The following is a 20,532-nucleotide window of genomic DNA, read 5'->3' on the forward strand; positions in this document are numbered from 1 at the left end:
CACGACCTAGAAGATGAAGAAACCTTAAGGGTTTGAAAGGGAAGGTTAGAAGGTGGGGTTTTTGCTTTTATATGGCAAAATGCTTGTACTATTCAAATGTTTTAATAATTATTGTAAAGCAGAAACAGAAAGCTTGCATGTCAGAAAATGTTTGTGTTAATATTGTAGTAATTTCAATCAGTGAATGGATCGATACCGGTACCGTGCTACAATCAATTGGCGATTCAGTCGATAGTGTGAGTATAATCTTATCGATGTAAATCAATCTTGTAATGAATAATAATTAATGAGGCTTTTATTCTTGCATTTGTGTATTCATAATTTCTCAATTGTCAATGTTACATAATCCTCCAAACCTTAGTTCATAAGCTGATCGGCTTATCTTATAGTTTCAATATCTTATTTCTATTTCATATTCATGCTTTGTTTCCTTCTATCATAAAACAACGAGAAATAAAAAAAAATTCTTATCTCTTTTCTACTAACATACCGGCATTTGACAACGGTGTTGTTGATAATACGATCTGGGCTGTGTTGCATGCTAAAATACAAAGTAGGCTAATATTTTAGTAGTCAGCTGGTTATTTGATCATATAACAAAATGAAGGGATAGATTATAATAATATATTAGTCTATTAAATAATTGATATAAGTTGATTGTTGGAAAGGATTTATGTACAGTAGTTTCAATACGCAATGCGAGATGATCACTCAACGTGACCAGCGTTTAATGCTCAGCCGGTCAGTTTCATTCCCGTTGCATCAGAGGCTCAGCATCAAAGATCCTCGCGTCGGTACCACTTGGAAAGTTACTGAGTGAGAGGGCTTATCAAAAACTGTTTTTGTCTTTAAAACGCTCTATCTCCGGAACCACTGGTCGGAAAATTTTCGTTGACCACCCGTTTTGTAGGGAATTTAATTGTCTTTATTTCTGATATAGTGAGATTTTTCATTAAATTGAGTATAAATATATAAAATTTATTTTATTCGATAAAAAATATAATATATTTTTTGGTGGTATTAATTTTTTGGTAGGCCTATAAATCTCAAAAAGGTTATTCAATATTGAGAATATATCGATTGTTTCCCTCATAACTATGCAATTATTTCTAAATATCTATTATAAGTTATATTTGAATAACTGAATCGCTGACAACCGCGATTTATTTTTTTGTAATTATTATTTATTTAATATTAAATACGTAATATATATACAAATAAATACGTGAAATATTAGTTTACTAATTAAACAATAACAAAACTTCTTACGTGTGTAAAGTAATACACACACATATTTTCCTTTCTTCTCTTTCAGTAAAAACCAAAATAATGCCTCGCAGAAAGTCAAATTTGGGCCGTCGCACTCACAATGCAGAAGGATTAAGGAGATGGCGTTCGAATATCACTGAGGAAGAGCAAACATCTTTACGAGAGAGGAACAGGCTAAACACCATCCAGACACGTAACGTGGACCCAGCAGAAAGACGAGCAGCCAGGCTTGAGGATGCACGATTGCGAGCACGTCAGTCGCGTTCTGCAGCAACAGATTTGGTTCGTTTTGAACGCAATGAACGCGAAAGGGTGAGGATAGCTGAAACACGAACAGAAAGAACAGCTGATCTGCATCTGGAATACAATCGTCTTGCGTTCCGGTACAATCCAGCTATTGATTATAGTTCAAGTCAGCATGTTGTCATTGGTCAGATGAGTCATGTATGTAGCTACTGCCAGGCTCTAAAGTTTAATAATGAAACGAAAGGGATGTGTTGTGCTGGCGGAAAAATCAAATTGCCTCAACTTGATGCACCACCAGAGCCATTGAAAACTTTACTTACTGGATCTACCGCTGAATCAAAGCATTTCTTATCGAACATCAGGAAATATAACTCTTGCTTCCAAATGACATCATTTGGTGCGGAAATCGTGACTGCTCAATTCATGCCAACTTTTAAAATCAAAGGGCAAATATATCACAAAGCTGGCTCCCTGCTCCCATTCTCAGATAGTGACCATAAATTTCTACAAATGTACTTCATTGGTGATGATAGACATGAAGTAGATGCACGTTGTGGAATACATAACTCGCTAAGAAGATCCATTATTTTGCAGCTGCAGGAGCTTCTTCACGAAAGGAACAGTTTGGTGCGTTTGTTCAAAACAGCAATTGATATGATGCCATCAGATACCCACAAAATTGTTATTCACGCAGACAAAACTCCTGCTGGAGAACATGTCCGGAGATATAATGCTCCAACTATAGACGAAGTAGCAATTGTCATAGTTGGTGATCAGTTCCAACCTAGAGATATTGTTCTCCATCGAAGAAATAATCAATTAATAAATGTAGCAGAAACTCACCGTTGTTACGATGCTTTACAATATCCATTGATCTTTTGGGATGGTGCTGATGGATATCATTTCAATGTGAAAATGATAAATCCAGTAAATGGTGCAGAAATCAATAAAAAGTGCAGCTCAATGAACTTTTACGCATACCGCTTAATGATTCGGATGAACGAGGACAATCATATTCTAAAATTCCGTCAGTTATTTCACCAGTACCTTGTGGATATGTATGCAAAAATTGAAACGGAACGTTTGCTATTTCTTCGTTTGAATCAGACTAAACTACGCTCTGAAGAATATATTCATTTGCGAGATGCAGTTGTGAATGATGGTAATACAACCAACGTTGGAAAGCTAACTATTTTGCCATCTTCATTCATTGGCAGTCCACGTCACATGCAAGAATATGCTCAAGATGCAATGTCATATGTTCGTCATTATGGGCGTCCAGATTTATTTATCACTTTCACTTGCAATCCAGTTTGGGACGAGATACAGCAGCTGTTATTTCCTGGGCAATCACACGTGGATAGGCATGACATTATAGCACGTGTTTTCCGGCAAAAGCTTAAATCGCTGATGGATTTCATTGTGAAACTTGAAGTATTTGGATCTGTGCGCTGCTGGATGTATTCAGTGGAATGGCAGAAGAGAGGATTACCACATGCGCATATACTAATCTGGCTCTACAATAAAATAACTTCAGACGAAATTGATGACGTGATATGCGCTGAGATTCCACGGGCTGACAGCGATAAGGATTTGCATGCAGTGATCATCAAAAACATGATACATGGACCATGTGGTACACTAAATCCAAATTCACCATGCATGGTAGATGGGAAATGCTCTAAGCAATATCCTCGAGCATTTACAGCAAACACAGTAACAGGCGACGATGGATATCCTCGGTATAGAAGACGATCAACTGAAGATGGTGGAAATTCGGCAACTATACACATGCGAAATGGTGATATTGATGTAGACAACCGTTGGGTGGTTCCATATTCTCCTTTACTGTCAAAAACATACCAAGCCCACATAAACGTAGAATATTGCAATTCTGTGAAATCGATTAAATATATCTGTAAATATGTAAATAAAGGCAGCGATATGGCAGTTTTTAGTGTGCAATCTGATAATTGTGACAATAATGCAGTACGAGATATTGATGAAATTGCTCAATACCAGGCTGGAAGATACATAAGCAGCAATGAGGCTGCATGGCGAATTTTTTCATTTCCCATGCATGAACGCAATCCAGCTGTGGTTCACTTGGCAGTACATTTAGAAAATGGACAGCGTGTTTATTTCACAGATGCAAATGTGCAAGAAAGAGCCCTTAATCCACCTGGTACAACTCTGACTGCTTTTTTCACCTTATGCCAGGAAGACGCTTTTGCCAGAACACTAATGTATTCAGAAGTTCCCTCTTACTACACGTGGAATGTAACTAGAAAAGTATTTGTACGGCGCAAACGAGGGGAGCCAGTCAACGGTCACCCTGGCATTTTCAAAGAAAATACAATTGGTAGACTTATACAGTGCATCCCAATCAAGATGAATGTTTTTACCTTCGCATGCTATTGGTAAATGTGCCTGGTCCTACATCTTTCCAGCAATTAAAAATAGTTGACGGCGTCACACATGCCACTTTTCGCGCTACGTGTCAAGCTCTGAATTTATTAGAAAATGACCAACAGTGGAACATATGCATCAATGACGCGTGCAACACTGCACATCCAAACCAAATTCGCGCATTATTTGCGATTATATTGACCGCTTGCTTTCCTTCATCTCCCACAGAGTTATGGGAAAGATATCGTTCGCATATGGCTGAAGATATTTTGCATAGAGTACGCCTTGAAAATGCCAATATGACCTTAGAATTTACAGAAGCCATTTACAACGAAGCATTGATAAATATTGAGGACAAGTGCTTAGCTATTGCAAATAAAGTTCTTAGTCAATTAGGAATGCCAGCACCAACCCGAACTGCGACTGCTGCATTTGATGTAGATTTACGCCGTGAACAGAGTTACAACATTAATGATCTTCAGGCATATGTCCAATCGAACATTCCCAAATTAACGTGGGAACAGAAAGGCATTTATGATCGCATAATGCAAATGATAAATGACGGAGTTGGGGGGACCTTCTTCTTGGATGCGCCAGGAGGAACTGGGAAAACATTCCTCATTAGATTGATTCTAGCAACGGTTCGATCAAAAAGTGATATAGCCTTAGCTCTTGCTTCGTCTGGAATAGCTGCAACATTGTTACCAGGTGGAAGAACTGCGCATTCAGCTCTAAAGTTGCCATTAAACATGCAAATCATTGAGACTCCTACGTGCAATATTTCTAAAGCATCCGGTATGGGAAAAGTATTACAAAAATGTAAACTAATTGTTTGGGATGAATGCACAATGGCACATAAAAAATCGCTCGAAGCTCTTGATCGATCATTACGAGACTTGCGTGGAAACGTTCAACCATTCGGGAATGCATTGATATTGCTCGCAGGAGATTTTAGGCAAACATTGCCTGTAATTTCTCGATCGACACCAGCAGACGAAATTAATGCTTGCCTGAAATATTCAACACTATGGCGGCACGTACATACATTGGAGTTGACTACGAATATGCGTGTCCAGTTGCAGAATGATCCATCAGCTGAGGTATTCTCACGACAGTTACTGGAAATTGGAAACGGTCAGCTGCCAGTCGATGAGACGTCTAGACAAATATCACTTCCCGATAATTTTTGTAATTTAGTTACATCAAAAGAAGAACTGATCGAAAAAGTATTTCCTGACATTCAGATAAATCATAGAAATCATGATTGGCTCAGTGAACGAGCTATCCTTGCCGCAAAGAATAAAGATGTCTATCAACTTAATAATGTTATACAATCCAGTATTCAAAGTGATGAAACTACATATAAGTCGATAGACACTGTTGTGGAAGCTGATGAAGTAGTTAATTATCCAACAGAATTTCTAAACTCACTTGATCTGCCAGGGATACCACCACACATATTGAAATTGAAAGTAGGTGTGCCAATTATCCTCTTGCGGAATATTAATCAGCCAAAACTCTGCAACGGCACGCGACTTGCAGTTAAGAGATTAATGAATAATGTAGTGGAAGCAACGATTTTAACAGGGCCTTTCAAAGGTGAAGATGTCCTCATTCCTCGAATACCCACGATCCCGACCGATACACCATTTCAATTTAAAAGATTGCAATTCCCAATTCGATTGGCATTTGCAATCACAATCAACAAAGCTCAAGGTCAATCTTTAGAATTGTGTGGTCTAGATTTAGATGTGGATTGCTTTTCACATGGACAACTGTATGTTGCGTGTTCCCGAGTCGGCAAACCAGATAGTCTTTATATTTACGCAGACAGTGGAAAAACAAAAAATATTGTATATCAACAAGTATTGCAAAATTAAACTTATATGGAATGTATTCTTTGTTTTTTCTCATTTCTCAACTATTCGCAAACAGAGAGTGAGAATAGGGAAAAATCTGAGTGCAGAAGAAGGCCTTCCTGTAAAATTCGGCGTGCCACAAGGAACAGTTCTTGGTCCGATACTGTACCTCATCTTTGCCAATGAGTTGTGCTCACTCGACATTGGTGGCAAGATTATTGTCTTTGCCGACGACACAGCTGTGATATTTCAAGGCAACAACTGGAACGAGACTTTCATAACCGCTGAATTAGGCATGGAAAAAATTACACTTTGGCTCCACAGTAATATCCTGACTCTCAATTCATCAAAAACTAAATTTCTAGCATTTTCACTGACAGACTCCAAAAAACCTGTACGAAATACAATCAAGTTACATCACTGCAAAATAAATCGCATAGACTGCAATTGTCCATCAGTAGAACGAACAGATAATATAAAATATTTAGGAGTTATAATAGACGACTTACTTTGGTGGGACAAACACATCATACAGCAAACAACAAAACTCAGGAAACTGGTTTACAGTTTCATTCAACTCCGACAGATACTCACACTGGATACGTTAAAAATTGTATATCACGCATTGGTAGAGTCAATAGCAAGATATGGAATCCTGGCATGGGGAGCTACGTATTTCTGCCATATCAATCCTGTTTTTAAAGTCCAGAAACTCATCCTCAGAATAATGGGACAGAAACATCCACTCTACCCTTCAGATTCTCTATATGAAGAGCTCCAACTACTGAGCATCCGACAAATTTACATTCACAAATTACTCACATTCATCAGGAAAAACCCGCAGTTCTTTCTCAACATGGACCACACCCACAGCACGCGAAGAAGGAATATTGATCTAGCAGTCCCCAGGATGACAACAACTGCCGCCCAGAGAACAGTCACATACTTAGGACCGAAGATTTACAACAGGCTGCCAATGGACATCAAGGAAATGGTACTGGTTAATATATTTAAAGCAAAAACAAAAACTTGGATAATTGAAAATAGAATAAATTATAGTGAAGACCTTATTACAAACTAGATATTATGAATATTATTAATTCATTTTTTTATCAATCCTTTTTAAGAGACTATTCTCAAAAATTTTTTCTTTTAGAATCTAATTATTTTCCATCAATAATTTTCTATTTTATATATAGGTATTCATTTACTCATTTTAATTTCTTTTTTCTAAAAATTTTGCTTTTTTTCATTTTATTTCTCACATAAACATTATTTTTCCTTTTAGTTTTGTAATTGCACAATAAACCAGATTTAACAGCTCACATAACACAGATGTTCATAATTTATTTAACAAGCATAATATTTGTGGTTTCCCAACACATATTTTATATATAGTGGGGGCCACAGAAAAAAAAAAATAAACATTCAATCACAATGTGCCACTGCGAAGCGTGGCAGGGTACAGCTAGTGCTATATAGTTTTAATGACTTGTATAATAAAATTGACAATAAAACTTAACAAACTATGTTGGTGGGTTGAACGATTGTAGGTTGAAGTAAGGAAATAAATTGCTACATGACATAAGATATGAGATTGACAATTCAAACTTTATTAGGATGACAAAACATTATTATGTTAATATACTGAATCCAATTCAACTAGTTATCCAAACAAATGATACCATCATGAGGGAAGCAATAACTTTACAAGAACGATTGGCCCTAACTTTGAGATTCTTGGTATTAGGCGATTCATTTTTGTTGGTTTCCAATATCTATTCTGAATATCAGAAAAAGAAAATTTTTACTATAATTCCAGAAGTTTTGATGACCTAATCAAAGCACTTAACACTGTCCCACAAAATTGACAGTCTTCTTTCATGAAATTAGCCATGAATTGAATCAAATACTAAATTGCTGCCCATTTTAAACTAACTCTGCTCATATACATTACAAAACAAGATTCTCGAAAAGATTAGCTTCAAGATTTACCTTTAAGGAATACTAGTTCATAGTTTGAATAAATCTCTCTCTCTAGATAGCCTAGCTATCTGAAAAGTATAATATCATATTGAAGATTACAATTTTAATTACCAACTCTGATTGATAACATAAAACAAACACAAGATGATTTAATAGCCACAGTAAAATATGTGAGCTATACTTTTTTGTAGGAACCCTGTAGAGAAGCTATTTTTACATGAATTATGCAGTTCTAAATTTGTTAATCATGATAAAAATTATATACTCCATGCATGTTTCTATTTAAATATTTGACAATCCACATATCCTACAAAATTACGAAAATCCTACAATTTACAATTAGTTATTGGATCACAATCTGATTTGTCATTCATTAACTTAATTCCAATGAATTAGGTTATGACGCGTTCAATGTTTATGTTTTGCCTCACCGGTATGGCAAAAACGCGTCCACACATACATTGGAATGGACCAACGAAGGCTGTGCCTGTCCCTGATGGTGATGCCTTCGATCTTGTCTCAGATCTTGTTGTCTGCACTCTTAACACAGAATCAGCACAGTTCAAGTAGTTTTGTTTATGCATTCCTTTGGACATGTAGCCTAATACAATATGGAATCATGTAAGAAACACAAATAAAGAGAGGAGTAGGCCTATTATGGAATAATTTTTGGAGCCATGGATACGGTAATTTAGATTTTTAATTCTGGATTTGATCGCAATGGGTACTCGGGCAGCAGCCTGTAAGTATAAACATATGCCTAGCGGTCTAAAATAAATTACCAATTGATTTTTAAGTACTACAGTATATAGAAACTAGTGATACCTTGATAGGGTTTAAATTATAGGCGTTGTAGTTTGTAATTATTATATTGAATAATCAATAGGCTTGATTAGACAAAGCAAAATGTATGTAATGTAATTAGACAAAGGTAAATGTATCAATTTTCCAATACTTCAATGAAAATACAATTTTTCATTAATTTTTATTAAGAATCTGAATAAAACATTTATGCTCTATGTAGGTATTCAATGATAAATATTAGAATACATCTGTTACGGTACTGTAATATAAAACAATAGACTACCTACAATAAATTTTACATTTTTTGACCGAATTTGACTTATGATGCATGATTTTTGACCGCCTTGACGAGCCGAGAAGAATGAAGTGTATAACGATGGAATCTGAGCATTGTGTCAAAAGTTATAAATGTTTGAAATTTGATCCTTGAGGTGTCCTTAAGCGCGCCTGTCCACTAGTAAATACTAAAATAAAGTGCATCAAACGGTTGATTCCAATAGAAAATAATCTCATGAACTTATGTCATATTATGCGAAATATCAAGGTGAGAACAATGTAGTTGTTGATGATGGTTGAAGCTGAAAATTAGGTGTTTTTTACTTTCCTTGCCCTATTACCATAGGTAAGGAAAGTATTGCTTTCTAAAAAAATTTAAGGTACCCCAATTTCATGTTTACTATACGTTTCAAGGTCCCCTGAGTCCAAAAACATGATTTTTGGGTGTTGGTCTGTGTGTGTATGTGTGTATGTCTGTGAACACGATAACTCTATTCCTAATTAACCGATTGACTTGAAATTTCAAACGTAAGGTCCTTATACCATGAGGATCCGACAATAAGAAATTCAATAAAATTCAATTCAAAATGGCGGATAATGGCTAAAAAACCATGTTTTTCACGGTTTTCTCGAAAACGGCTCTAACGATTTTCTTCAAATTTATACCCTAGATAGCTAATTATAAGCCCTATCAACTGACATGAGTCTCATTTCTGGAAAATTGCAGGAGCTCCGTAATATTCCTAAGAAGGATGAATTTTGTTAAATTTCTATCACGATTGTCTCAAAAATGACTTGACCGATTTTTTTCAAATTCATACCCTGTATAGTTATATATCAGCTCTATTGACTGGCATGAGTCTCCTCCCTGAGAAATTAACAGGGGGTCCACCCCATCCTTGAGAAATTTACTTTGTAACCTCCTTCTCGTGCGTGAGGTAGGTAGGTAGAGCAGTTTATTCAAAAGAACACATGTCGATATTTTATTTGTAGAACAGCTGTTTTGACAACTTTTAAAAAATCCTCAAATTTCATAATTCAAACAAAGGGAAATGTACTCTGAACACAATCACAATAGTATAATCATAGTTTTAATTATTTATCGGCATAATGTTATTCCCTAAATTATCCTCGTTAATGAGGCTTATAGATCAATGAGCAAGGAAAGTTGTGTGAGTGTACCACACCAGATTTTTACAATACAAGGAGCATTGTTGTCAGGTGTACCTGGGAATCTATATTAGATAGAAAGCTCTATCTAATCTCAGATTATAGAGCACAAAAATAAGCCTAGAGGGATTTTGAATTATACATCTAAATTGTAACAATCGGAAGATATTGTTGATCAAAAACTAAAATTCATCAAAATTGATTTTTTCCTTCAAATTTCACTCATTTTTGAAAAATCATAACTCAGTTCTCATTGAAGATAGAGAGTTCCAAATGATCTTATTTTATTCAGAAATTTATAATCTTAAAAAGAAGGCGAGAGCAAATCTTTCTGTCCGATCACGATATTTGGCAGAAATAGTTGAAAACTGTAAAATGAGCCGAAAATAAGAGGTTTTTGGGCCACTCTGTATCTAGCACAAGGAAATTTTGCATGAATAAATTGGTTCTGGACTTCTCTGATTTACCCAAATAATATATTAAAAAATCAGAACTACAATATAAATTGCAATCACATCCCCTTTTTTATGTCTATATTGACTGGACTATTATCTGTTCAAGTTGAAATCCATTGCATGTCAAGTAATGTAGATACATGTAATACTAGTGGAAAGTGCTTTGGTTTATCAAATAAGAAAAGGCATGCAAAACAAATAATAGAGGATCATGATTCAAAGCAATAACAGAGAATAGATGAAACTTTATTCTGTCGAAAATTGATATTTTTATTTATTTATTGGATATAGCAAACAATACCATAGTCGAAAAAGAAAAAACAGGCTATTGCCCAAAACTTCTTCTATTTCCTAATTTTGTCTCAAAATTTTGGTTGAATTTGTATATGAATTACAAGTGGAAAATTATGCATATCTTGGTGTGTGATAAGGAGTGCTCCACCTATGATGATAATAAATGTAAAGAGGTCATTCATATCATGTACGCATAAATAGACAGATTAATTATTTAAAAAAACACCTTAGCAAAATATTGATCTTCATTCGTCTTAATTAATCATATTTGTTGACGAGTTACGAGTATGATACATTTATTCCTTTTGAAATATTCTATGTGTTTCAAATTACAGTTGCTGCTAAAATTCGAAACCTCCATGACTACCAGTTGCGTCTTCTTCATGGTGTCATGCCGGTTCCATCAGGGATCGACATTGGAAATACCATCAAATATTTCTCCCAAACTTTACTAAGTAAGTATTTTTAAGTTATTTTCACATTTAGAAAGTGCCATACTATAATTTCTAATGCGCATTTTTAAAGTAAACTGCTTTCAGTGTAATTTTCTTTTCATTCTCAATAATTATTCAATTATGTTTTATGAATTGAATAAAAATTAGGATGGAGCAACATGAAGTAAAAATTAATAGAAGAAATTCTGTCTGAATTAATCACTGGCCTGTAAATTGTGTAATTTTTCTGTCACTTTATAATCCAATTATGATTATAAAGCTACTATTCTGAAATAAGATTGTGTATGCCATCACATACTCAAGGAAAGTTTCAAGTCTGATCTAGTTAGTAATGTTCATAGATTGTTTATAAACGTGCTACATGGATTGTGTGTTGGATGAAAATCTCTTTGCTAGGGTGTTTGTGCTCTCAATAGAATGCACTTTATAGTTTCAATTCATACAAAAGTCTTAAGCTTACTATACATACGTTATTATAAACACATTTTTTCATTTTGAATGAAAAAGACTAAGAAATTGTCAACAAACCACTGATTTATTGATAATTAGAAAGACCGGTTTCGGTTATTACACCATTGTCAATCTCTGCTAAAAAAAAAAAAAACATTTTTTCATCATAAGCCTTGTAACATCTATAGAATAATCTAGTTTTCCAAAAATTAATAAATAAAGTAGGCTACCTACTTGGACGTTTTTTGAATTACGTTATTAGATTTTGTTGAATATTTTGCTGAAGATGATGCTTTGCTCTCATGTTATTAGGAATCATGGAATTTATATGTAACGTATTAATAATGAAAAGGAAAGGTGAATTAATTTGCAAACACAAGTTTTCACCGGTAAGTGATTTTGTTTTCAAAAACCCTGAACCTTCATGTTGTCTATTTATTTTAACTATAGACTTGGTAGCCTACTCTATCAAATTCAATTATCATATTCAAATTCAAAGTTTTCATGGTCATAGCTAATCTTCATAATACATTCTTTAATTCTTTGGAAAGTTATAGTTTTTCAACGAATTGTTTATTGAATGCTTAGCATTAAGACTAGGTACCTGATTTTCTCATGAAATCATGCTTTTGTCATATTTTATTTATTCCATGAAATGATTCATTATACAACATCAAATAAGCAATGCAGATTTGGATGCATTATTTGCTGTTGTAGCCTATTGAATTAGAATTTAGTTGAAAACATCCGTTTCAAACATACTCCTAAATATTCTATGTTATTATTGCTTTAGTGTTGCACTTTCAAGTACCAGTATCAGGGTTAGGATTCGGTCATCGTAAGTATAGTTGTGCATTATTCTCAAGCCTGTTTATGAGTCGAATATTACCCTTCATCTCAACCATTGCTGTTTATTCAATGTTCTTATTTCACGTTTATTGTATCCTCTTATACTGCTATTGTAAAATATCATCTATCAATGATCTTCTTTTATAGATAGTGAATATTGTGATATATATATATAAACATTTTTCTTTCTTTTATACCTTACTTATTCTTTAATTTTCCCTTCTCTGCACTGGTTTATAAATATTAATTACATCAATATAATAGCTGTACTGCTACTTTCTAAAATAATTATTAATTGATATGTTATTTAATCAATTTACTTCAGTATTTTGCTTTGATTATTCTCCTAAATCAACAAATTTCCAGAACTTTGGTGTCAAACCATAAAATTCCACCCCATCGACTGTCTGCTTTTCTGGTTATTTGGCCTTACTTAGTTGATTATAAAAATGTATGAAGTATTCCTATTTCCATTAAGTACTCCCACATCAATTTTTCCCTGCAGATTTTTCGCTCTTCAAATTGAGTACTGTATATGTCAATATCCGATGGATATGATGGGACTTCCCAGTGTCTTTTTCGTGTACACTGAAGTTTTTCAAATGTTCTGTACTCTTAATTTGTTTGTTCTCCAAATCTAAATGCAATACATAAAGTACTGTATTTACTATAGATGATACTGTGGTTTCCTCGATTCCTATGTAATTTTCACCTAAATTTTTACGCTACGGTAGGTACCCATAAATCAAATGATACTGGTTCTATCTTCATGAATTCTAATCATATAATATCCCAAATCAACTTTTTCTAGAAATTGATATGGCTGTAAATAACTGAATGATTAGTCCTCGTAAGTGTTTTGTAGGGTACAGTCCAATGATTAATTATTCTAATTAAACAAATTAACAATCTTGGTGTAGTGATAAGGTACAATAATTATTCCTGCTCATGAGTCTCATGACCAACTTCTTATTCTATTCCACACGCAAATTTAAGCTTCAGAATGAAAAGCTTAGTGATATTTTAGACTTAACAATAAAGTTCTACAATTGAATCCATCCAAGACTCTTAGAAGAAAGTGGACAAAAACACTTCTTTAAAAAGAATTTTATGGATTTTAGTTAGAAATGGAGAAGAAACCCAATTTCTATGGTTGAATAAGTGAATTACAAATACAGTATTATTAAACAAGCGCATTGACTCAAGAACTAATTCAAACTGTGTTCAGATAAAATAAAATTTCAAAATTATATTTTGCATTAAACATATTGCAATCTATTAAATATTATTGCACATATATAGCCTAAGCAGTAATAAATATTTTTATTTGAAAAAACCACATCTAAACGAAATCCTTCACATTTCAATTAACTATATTAGAATTGTTAGAACTATAAAATATTGGCATTTGTATGGAACTAAAAAATTCAATGTTGTTTATTATCCTGCTAATATAATGCTAAGTTTATACAACTTGGTAATCATTATTTCTTACTATAACATGCCTTTCATTGCATTATTATCAAATATAAAAAAGAAAAATAATAAATATATATGTAAATTCAATTTGGTATTTGAATTCCTCAACTTCATATCTATCTACGATATCTTGGGAAAGTTGAAATATGTATTGCTTACAAGTTTCAATCTCTTCTTTGTAAATAATTGAATTGTCTTTCAAAATCCACTATTTTAATTTGCTAATGTTTATTCTATCTCCTAGTTATCATGCTATTTCAATTTTTTATTATTTAAAATTATTCTTATTAGAAGTAGGAAATGTTTGTTGCTTATCCTCTCTGTCAGTAATTCTTAGCAGTAAACTTCTGCTTCTGTACACAATCATAGGTACTTTACATTTACAATAATGACATGTTAACTATCTTTTATATCGAAAGCTTCGTCTCCATTCTGAAGATACTCTTTGTAGCTTAATATTATGAATTCAAGTATGAGTGAATAATCGTGAGATTTATTAGATACAGTAATAATATTAATTTTATATTTTTTAACGGTTTACTTGAAATTAGTAGCTTGAAGCTTCTAATACGTGCTTGTACACCTATGAGTACTATCTCACGCTTAGCTATTGCTTATTTATAAAAATAGAATATATACACATTCTCTTCACAGCCGAAATAAATAAGAGTAAAATATATTTTTTAAATTAGAGTAGATTAACGGATTTTCTATTCTGTCATCAAAATATATTTTATTAAGAAGCTCGACTCAATCTCTCATCAACGATCTATAAATAGGAATAAAAGAGTCTTCATTTCCTAGCTATTTAGTTTAAACTTAAGGTTCCATAATGAAGTTAATTTATATAGAAACTGTAGTTTAAACTAGGTAATATTAATTAATATTGAGTTACTTCCTCTTACTCTATATTCTATATTATGTAAACAAAAACTTATGCAATATGTATTTTATATTATTATTGATAACTCGTTATTGCAATTATTACATTTTCAATGATTTGTTCATCTACTAATGCAAAATTTAATAAATAAATAAATAAACATGATTGATGCCTGTATCAGAAATGAATAAATAAGGAAATTATATTTGAATCTCTTAATACTTGATTATTAGAACATAGAACGTCGTTTTAGTTTTTTTTGTGCAAATAAAAGAATTAGTGTACAAAATACAAATTTATAGAATAGCCAAGTATTAATTCTTAATACTTTCATTATCATTGTTAGATTTTGATAAAAACCGTTTCAATATTGTCGCCCGGATAATTTTTTAATCTTTATAATAATTTATTGTGATGGATCTCGTTGAGAATATTGATTCCGTATACATTCTAGTAGGCTATCCATAATATAATATACTGTCTTCTAAATAAAAATCAATTCGATACCTTCCTATTTTCAAATTAATTTTAATTACCGTAGATTCTAAGACAGTATAAAAAATATATCAACAAATGATTGCATTTTATTAAAATTCTGAATATTTCTTTCTGTATGTAATAATAATTATTGATAATTTTTCGAGATAAAATTTCAGGAAAATTATAATCATCCCTATGTACTCATATTTTACTCGATATTACTTTAAAAACAATCTAATTCATTAATAAACTCTTGAAAGATAATAGGACTGCAGTGATTACCTTTCTACGATTCCTACTCTTGTAGACTGAAAATATTGCAGATTTTCTCAATAAATCCTGGTTTGTTTGCTATTAGAAATGATATTCCTTTTCTTCAGACTTATGAGAGATTTCTATTTGTGTAGTATATAAACGAATAGAATTTATCTAATGCTATCAATAAGAAACTTCAATGTGTTTGTGTATTCGAAATCCTCTTATATGTACCATTAACTCTTATGTGGTAACCCGCATGACGTATTTCTAAAATGGTTTTGTCGCTATTTTCAAACTGAAAATGAAAAAATGCATGGTCTGTACATAAATAGAGTACCTAGCCATATTCTTTGGCTGTTGAAAGGGGATATCCTTTGTAGGTTTTTGTACTTATCATAATTTATCCTCCTCCCATGTGAGTGTCATAGTCAATTTTATATGCACTTTTTCAAAATATGATGTTCGTATTGCTTTGAAGATAGTTGTTATTTCATGGAACTTTGAGCACTACTTAATGTAATTTTTATTTTAGAATATTATTGCGGAAAGATTTTTGTCTTTGTTATTGGTGGCTACTCTCTGTTTAGACATTGATGGTCTGTGTATTGGTGAAACATGTATTTCGAAAAAATAGCACTGACTGAACTTTGCTGTCTTTCAAATTCAAGTCAGTAACACCCCATTTAAGTTGTAAGTCTGCATCAATAATCTTAAAATTTGCAGCAATCTCAGAAATTATCTGTTTTTTTATCCGTTTATTCTCATTCAATTAACAACAATTACACAACACTTCAAGGATTTGAGCGTTATGTATTTTGTAATCATAGGAACTCTGATGGATAAATCCTTGGGTGCGGGATGAATGCGGGTCAATTTTTACCATTCACTAAGGCTTGAAAATTGGCCCACTGCTCTCGTCGTCCTGCGAATCAAGTTTAGTATCAAGTATCAGGCTCCCTAATTTTTCTTATATACAGCATTACATTCCATTGTATTTTCATACGAATTTGTTTATTCATTCATTTTTTATTCAATTGTATAAAGTGTTCTCTCTCTCTCTCTCTCTCTCTCTATATATATATATATATATATATATATATATATATATATATATATATATATATATAGGACTGGAGAATCCAGGGGATCCAACATTAATAGCATTAAATGTTGTATGCTATTCAACATTTTTATAATAACATTCAACATTTTTTATAACATTACAATAGTTATAAAACAGTAGCATTGATTGATTGTCCAGACTGCAGAATATAAATAATTGAGTGTTAAAAGTTGTGTAAATCAACATTGCATTAACAAAAGATTAAGATTCTTTATAACTTGGAGAATTCTTGCTGTATCTTAACCAGGCATAATATCCCAGTCTTTTTTGCTGAGGGTGATGCCCACAAAATCACCAGGGTTGTGCGTGGATAACGGAATGATGATGATGATGAGAGATGAGTGGACATCCAGCTTCAGGTGGGTTCCGAACCCACCTAATTATTATCAATTCAGAAAATTCAATACCGTATGAATAGTCAGATTGAATTGATCAATTTTTTTGAGGGAATACTAATTTTTGATACGAGTTTTAATGTTTCTTTTAGCTGTACTCAAGGATGTAACGAGCTCACCACTGGAAATGTTGAGATTCCCTCAGCAAGATCAATTACGTCTCAGTCTCTACCCAAATCTTGACTACAAAGGGCTGTACAATGCCTTAACACAACTAGTAGATGTGGCTACATTACTCCAGTATGGATTACACCGTGAGTAAAAAGTTTCATCCATATTTATTCCATACTGTTCTCATTCTAATGTTGATGGTTGTAATTTATCTGCACTAATTTTTGTTGATTTTAGAGAAAAGTGAGAATGTTTGTAACAAATGAGTTTTGTATCAGTTTCGGTCCTATAGCATACAAATTCACCATCAAATTGTCTTACCCTTTTTAAAAAGGGTACTTGGATTTCCTATTTTTATTTACATGCAAATTCAACCTGGTGTGTTCGACTATTGCGATTATGAATAACTTGGAATTTGAATTCAATTGAAACAGTCAAAAACACGGAACAACCCAACTGAAGTAGATGGAAATTTCACGTTGTTACGTTGATACCTCGCTCATCAATACAATTTCTCCAAAAGTGTTCTAAAAAAATAGTATAATTCACTATAATACCTGTTCTACAGTTTGATTCTGATTTTCTTGTTGGTGGAATGATTTATAGAGAAACTGATCAAAACAGATGATGGATCGATTATAGATGATGTGAAATGTATGTTTGAGGAATGTGTTGTGAAGTGTATTCAAATGTAATCTAATAAGTATTACCTTTGCAGTTCTCAACTGAGAAATGAGTGTTCAACTAACATATATTATTTTGAATGAGTGGTTTGTTGTAGCCTTTGGCCAAGCTCTGCTACAGTGTCTGGGTTGCCTGATGCCATTCTTGGAATCGGAACTGTTGGACACCCTTCCCTACCTGACCGCTTCCTCGATGGCTGTCCTTCCCAGCTCCCTGCATCAGGCTGTCGTCAACTCACTCTGCTTCTACATACTGCCCTTCACTATCAGTAAGTTGTCTAAAACTATCAATAAATAATTTCGTTTGATATAATCGTGGTGCTGGTATTTTTGCTCTAATCAAACCCAATCAAATAATTTTTACTCTTCATGAACGAACAAATCCATCTCATAATAAATGTCAGAATAAAAAGTACTACTTGCTAAATTTTTTTTATTTTTCACAAAATGAATTTATATATTCTATTCGATTATATTTTCTGTATAGATTTGTAATATATTCTATACAGTTATATTTTCTACACAGATTCGGTTTGAGCCCGTTTCTCTCCCAGCCATAGCCACAATTTGCGAATATTATTACATGTTTAGATATTCCATGGATCAATTGATTAATTTATACAATAATTAGTTAATAAATAGATGAATAAATGAAATAGAATATTATGTGTGGCAGAATCCAATGGCCAATCTGTACAAATAAGAATTTTCTGTACAGTTTTAGACTCAGCCTGTTATTCTTCTCCCATAATGTGTGAGCTGTTGCATCAATACATGAAATTGTGTGTATTCAGGATATACAACTTCACAAAGAAATATAGTAGTTTGATTTAACTATTTGAGGATGTTAATAATCTTTCATAACTGCGTTATCGGTTCTTAACGTATAATATATTTGATGAAACTGAGAATTTGAAGCTTTCTCCCACCAAGTTCCCAGTACATTACGGCGAATTTTATCAATTATATTGTCGCACGTCATCCCCCACCGATCTGGCTGAGTTATAGGGTCCACCCATCCCTCATTAAATTGATTAAATAATCGTTTCCATTCACTACACCAGCCACTATTACTCTGTACCTCTAAGCTTGTTAATATTTTAGGGTATCTATGGTCAGGTAATGCAAGTGCTTTTAATATGTATTTGAAATGCATTTTTAGGGTCTGTAGCCACATAATATCCCTCCCGCTTTCTAAATATAGAATATAGTTGGGCGTATTCTGCGGTAACCCGAACATTCGTTTCATGAAAAATCTATTGAAACATTCTACATCCTCCCTACGTTGATACCCCCACACCTGACCAGCATACGTGATAGTTGTTCTACTCACTGTCTCAAAAACTTGCCATTTAGTGGATAACGGTACATCTTCGCTGCCTATAAACTTCCGCCATAAACTATTAATACCGTATCTTGCTGATGTTAGCTTACTTGAAAAATGTTTGCTGAGGGACAAAGTGGGAGTGAACGTAACCCCTAGATATTTATACTCATTTACAATTTGAATGGGATCCTCACCATAGTACCATTTTTCATTTCGACTTAATCTACCTCCTTTCCTAAAAACCATAATCTTAGATTTATCTTTGTTTAATACTAAGTTCCATCGAAAACAGTACTGTTGCAGCCTATTTATCATACTTTGTAACTCCCCAATATTATTGGAAAATATCACTAAATCATCTGCATAAAGAAGGGAATTAATTTTAGAGTTCCCCACCCTCAATCCTCCACCTACACATTCACAAATATCATGCGTGAAAATCGAGAACAAAATTGGAGAGAGTAGGCAGCCCTGTTTTAATCCGCTCTCAAATCTAATACTCCTTGTTAACCCGTTTTCACACCATACAGAGGAGGACGCGTTTCTATATAAAGCTCTAATCATTCCTACGAATTTACTGGAGATTCCTATCTCAAGAAGTCTATAGAACAGTGCTTCTCTGTCTATAAAGTCATAAGCAGCTTGGAAGTCAATGAAAAAACAGTATATTTTTTTACGCTGTACAGTAGTGAAATATTTTATCAAACTATGCAGGACAAAAATGTTATCTACGGCAGAATACCCTACTCTAAAACCCGCCTGATTCTCGGAGATAATTTTTCTCATTCTAACCCAATCCTCCAATCTTTTTAATAGTATTCCTACAAATACTTTATAAACGGAATTTGTGAACGATATGGCTCTATAATTATTAGGATTCCTGGTGTCGCCTTTTTTATGTAAGGGAAATATTATTGATTTATTAAAAGACTCAGGGGACGTACACTCATCATAAGTTCTGTTGAAAAATACATACAATAACTCCTTGAATTCTAATGGTGCTTTTTTGTAAAATTCAGGAGGGATCCTATCCTCTCCTGGCGCTTTTCCGTTTTTAAGCCTTTTCAGGGATATATCTATCTCATCATAACTAATTATCCTATCAAGCGCATCACTATTGATAAGTGGTTCAGCATACATTATTGGTCCACTTGATCTTTCAGGTGTGTATAACCGTTTAAAATGATATATCCACTCATCTGCACTAATATTAGGATTTTTTTTCGACTGAATTCCTTTCAGTTTGCGTACTATCTCCCAAAACATTTTAG

At 33.2% G+C, this 20,532-nt stretch overlaps 2 protein-coding genes across 2 annotated transcripts; both read left to right on the forward strand.

The window, feature by feature from the left end:
* Positions 1-152: 152 nt before the first annotated feature.
* On the forward strand, positions 153-3,939 carry LOC120352191. Its single transcript, XM_039431909.1, has 2 exons — positions 153-236; positions 1,316-3,939. The coding sequence occupies exon 2, from the start codon at positions 1,330-1,332 to the stop codon at positions 3,937-3,939; it is 2,610 nt and encodes an 869-aa protein (XP_039287843.1). The 5' UTR covers positions 153-236; positions 1,316-1,329.
* A 4,299-nt stretch (positions 3,940-8,238) lies between these two features.
* On the forward strand, positions 8,239-18,249 carry LOC120348865 (protein unc-79 homolog). The gene is made up of 5 exons (XM_039432579.1): positions 8,239-8,511; positions 11,104-11,223; positions 12,467-12,511; positions 17,233-17,394; positions 18,033-18,249. The coding sequence occupies exons 1-5, from the start codon at positions 8,490-8,492 to the stop codon at positions 18,230-18,232; spliced, it is 549 nt and encodes a 182-aa protein (XP_039288513.1). The 5' UTR covers positions 8,239-8,489; the 3' UTR covers positions 18,233-18,249.
* The last annotated feature ends 2,283 nt before the right edge of the window (positions 18,250-20,532 follow it).

This window comes from Nilaparvata lugens, chromosome 7 (assembly GCF_014356525.2).
Source record: "Nilaparvata lugens isolate BPH chromosome 7, ASM1435652v1, whole genome shotgun sequence".
Classification (NCBI taxonomy): domain Eukaryota; kingdom Metazoa; phylum Arthropoda; class Insecta; order Hemiptera; family Delphacidae; genus Nilaparvata; species Nilaparvata lugens.

Excerpts from the sequence above, each read along its gene's own strand:
- LOC120348865 (XM_039432579.1), top strand. The coding sequence starts at position 8,490 with ATGGGTACTCGGGCAGCAGCCT. Across the intron at positions 12,512-17,232 it reads AGGGTTAGGATTCGGTCATC|CTGTACTCAAGGATGTAACG; the intron begins GTAAGTATAGTT and ends TGTTTCTTTTAG. Across the intron at positions 17,395-18,032 it reads ACTCCAGTATGGATTACACC|CCTTTGGCCAAGCTCTGCTA; the intron begins GTGAGTAAAAAG and ends GGTTTGTTGTAG.
- LOC120352191 (XM_039431909.1), top strand. The coding sequence starts at position 1,330 with ATGCCTCGCAGAAAGTCAAATTTGGGCCGTCGCACTCACAATGCAGAA.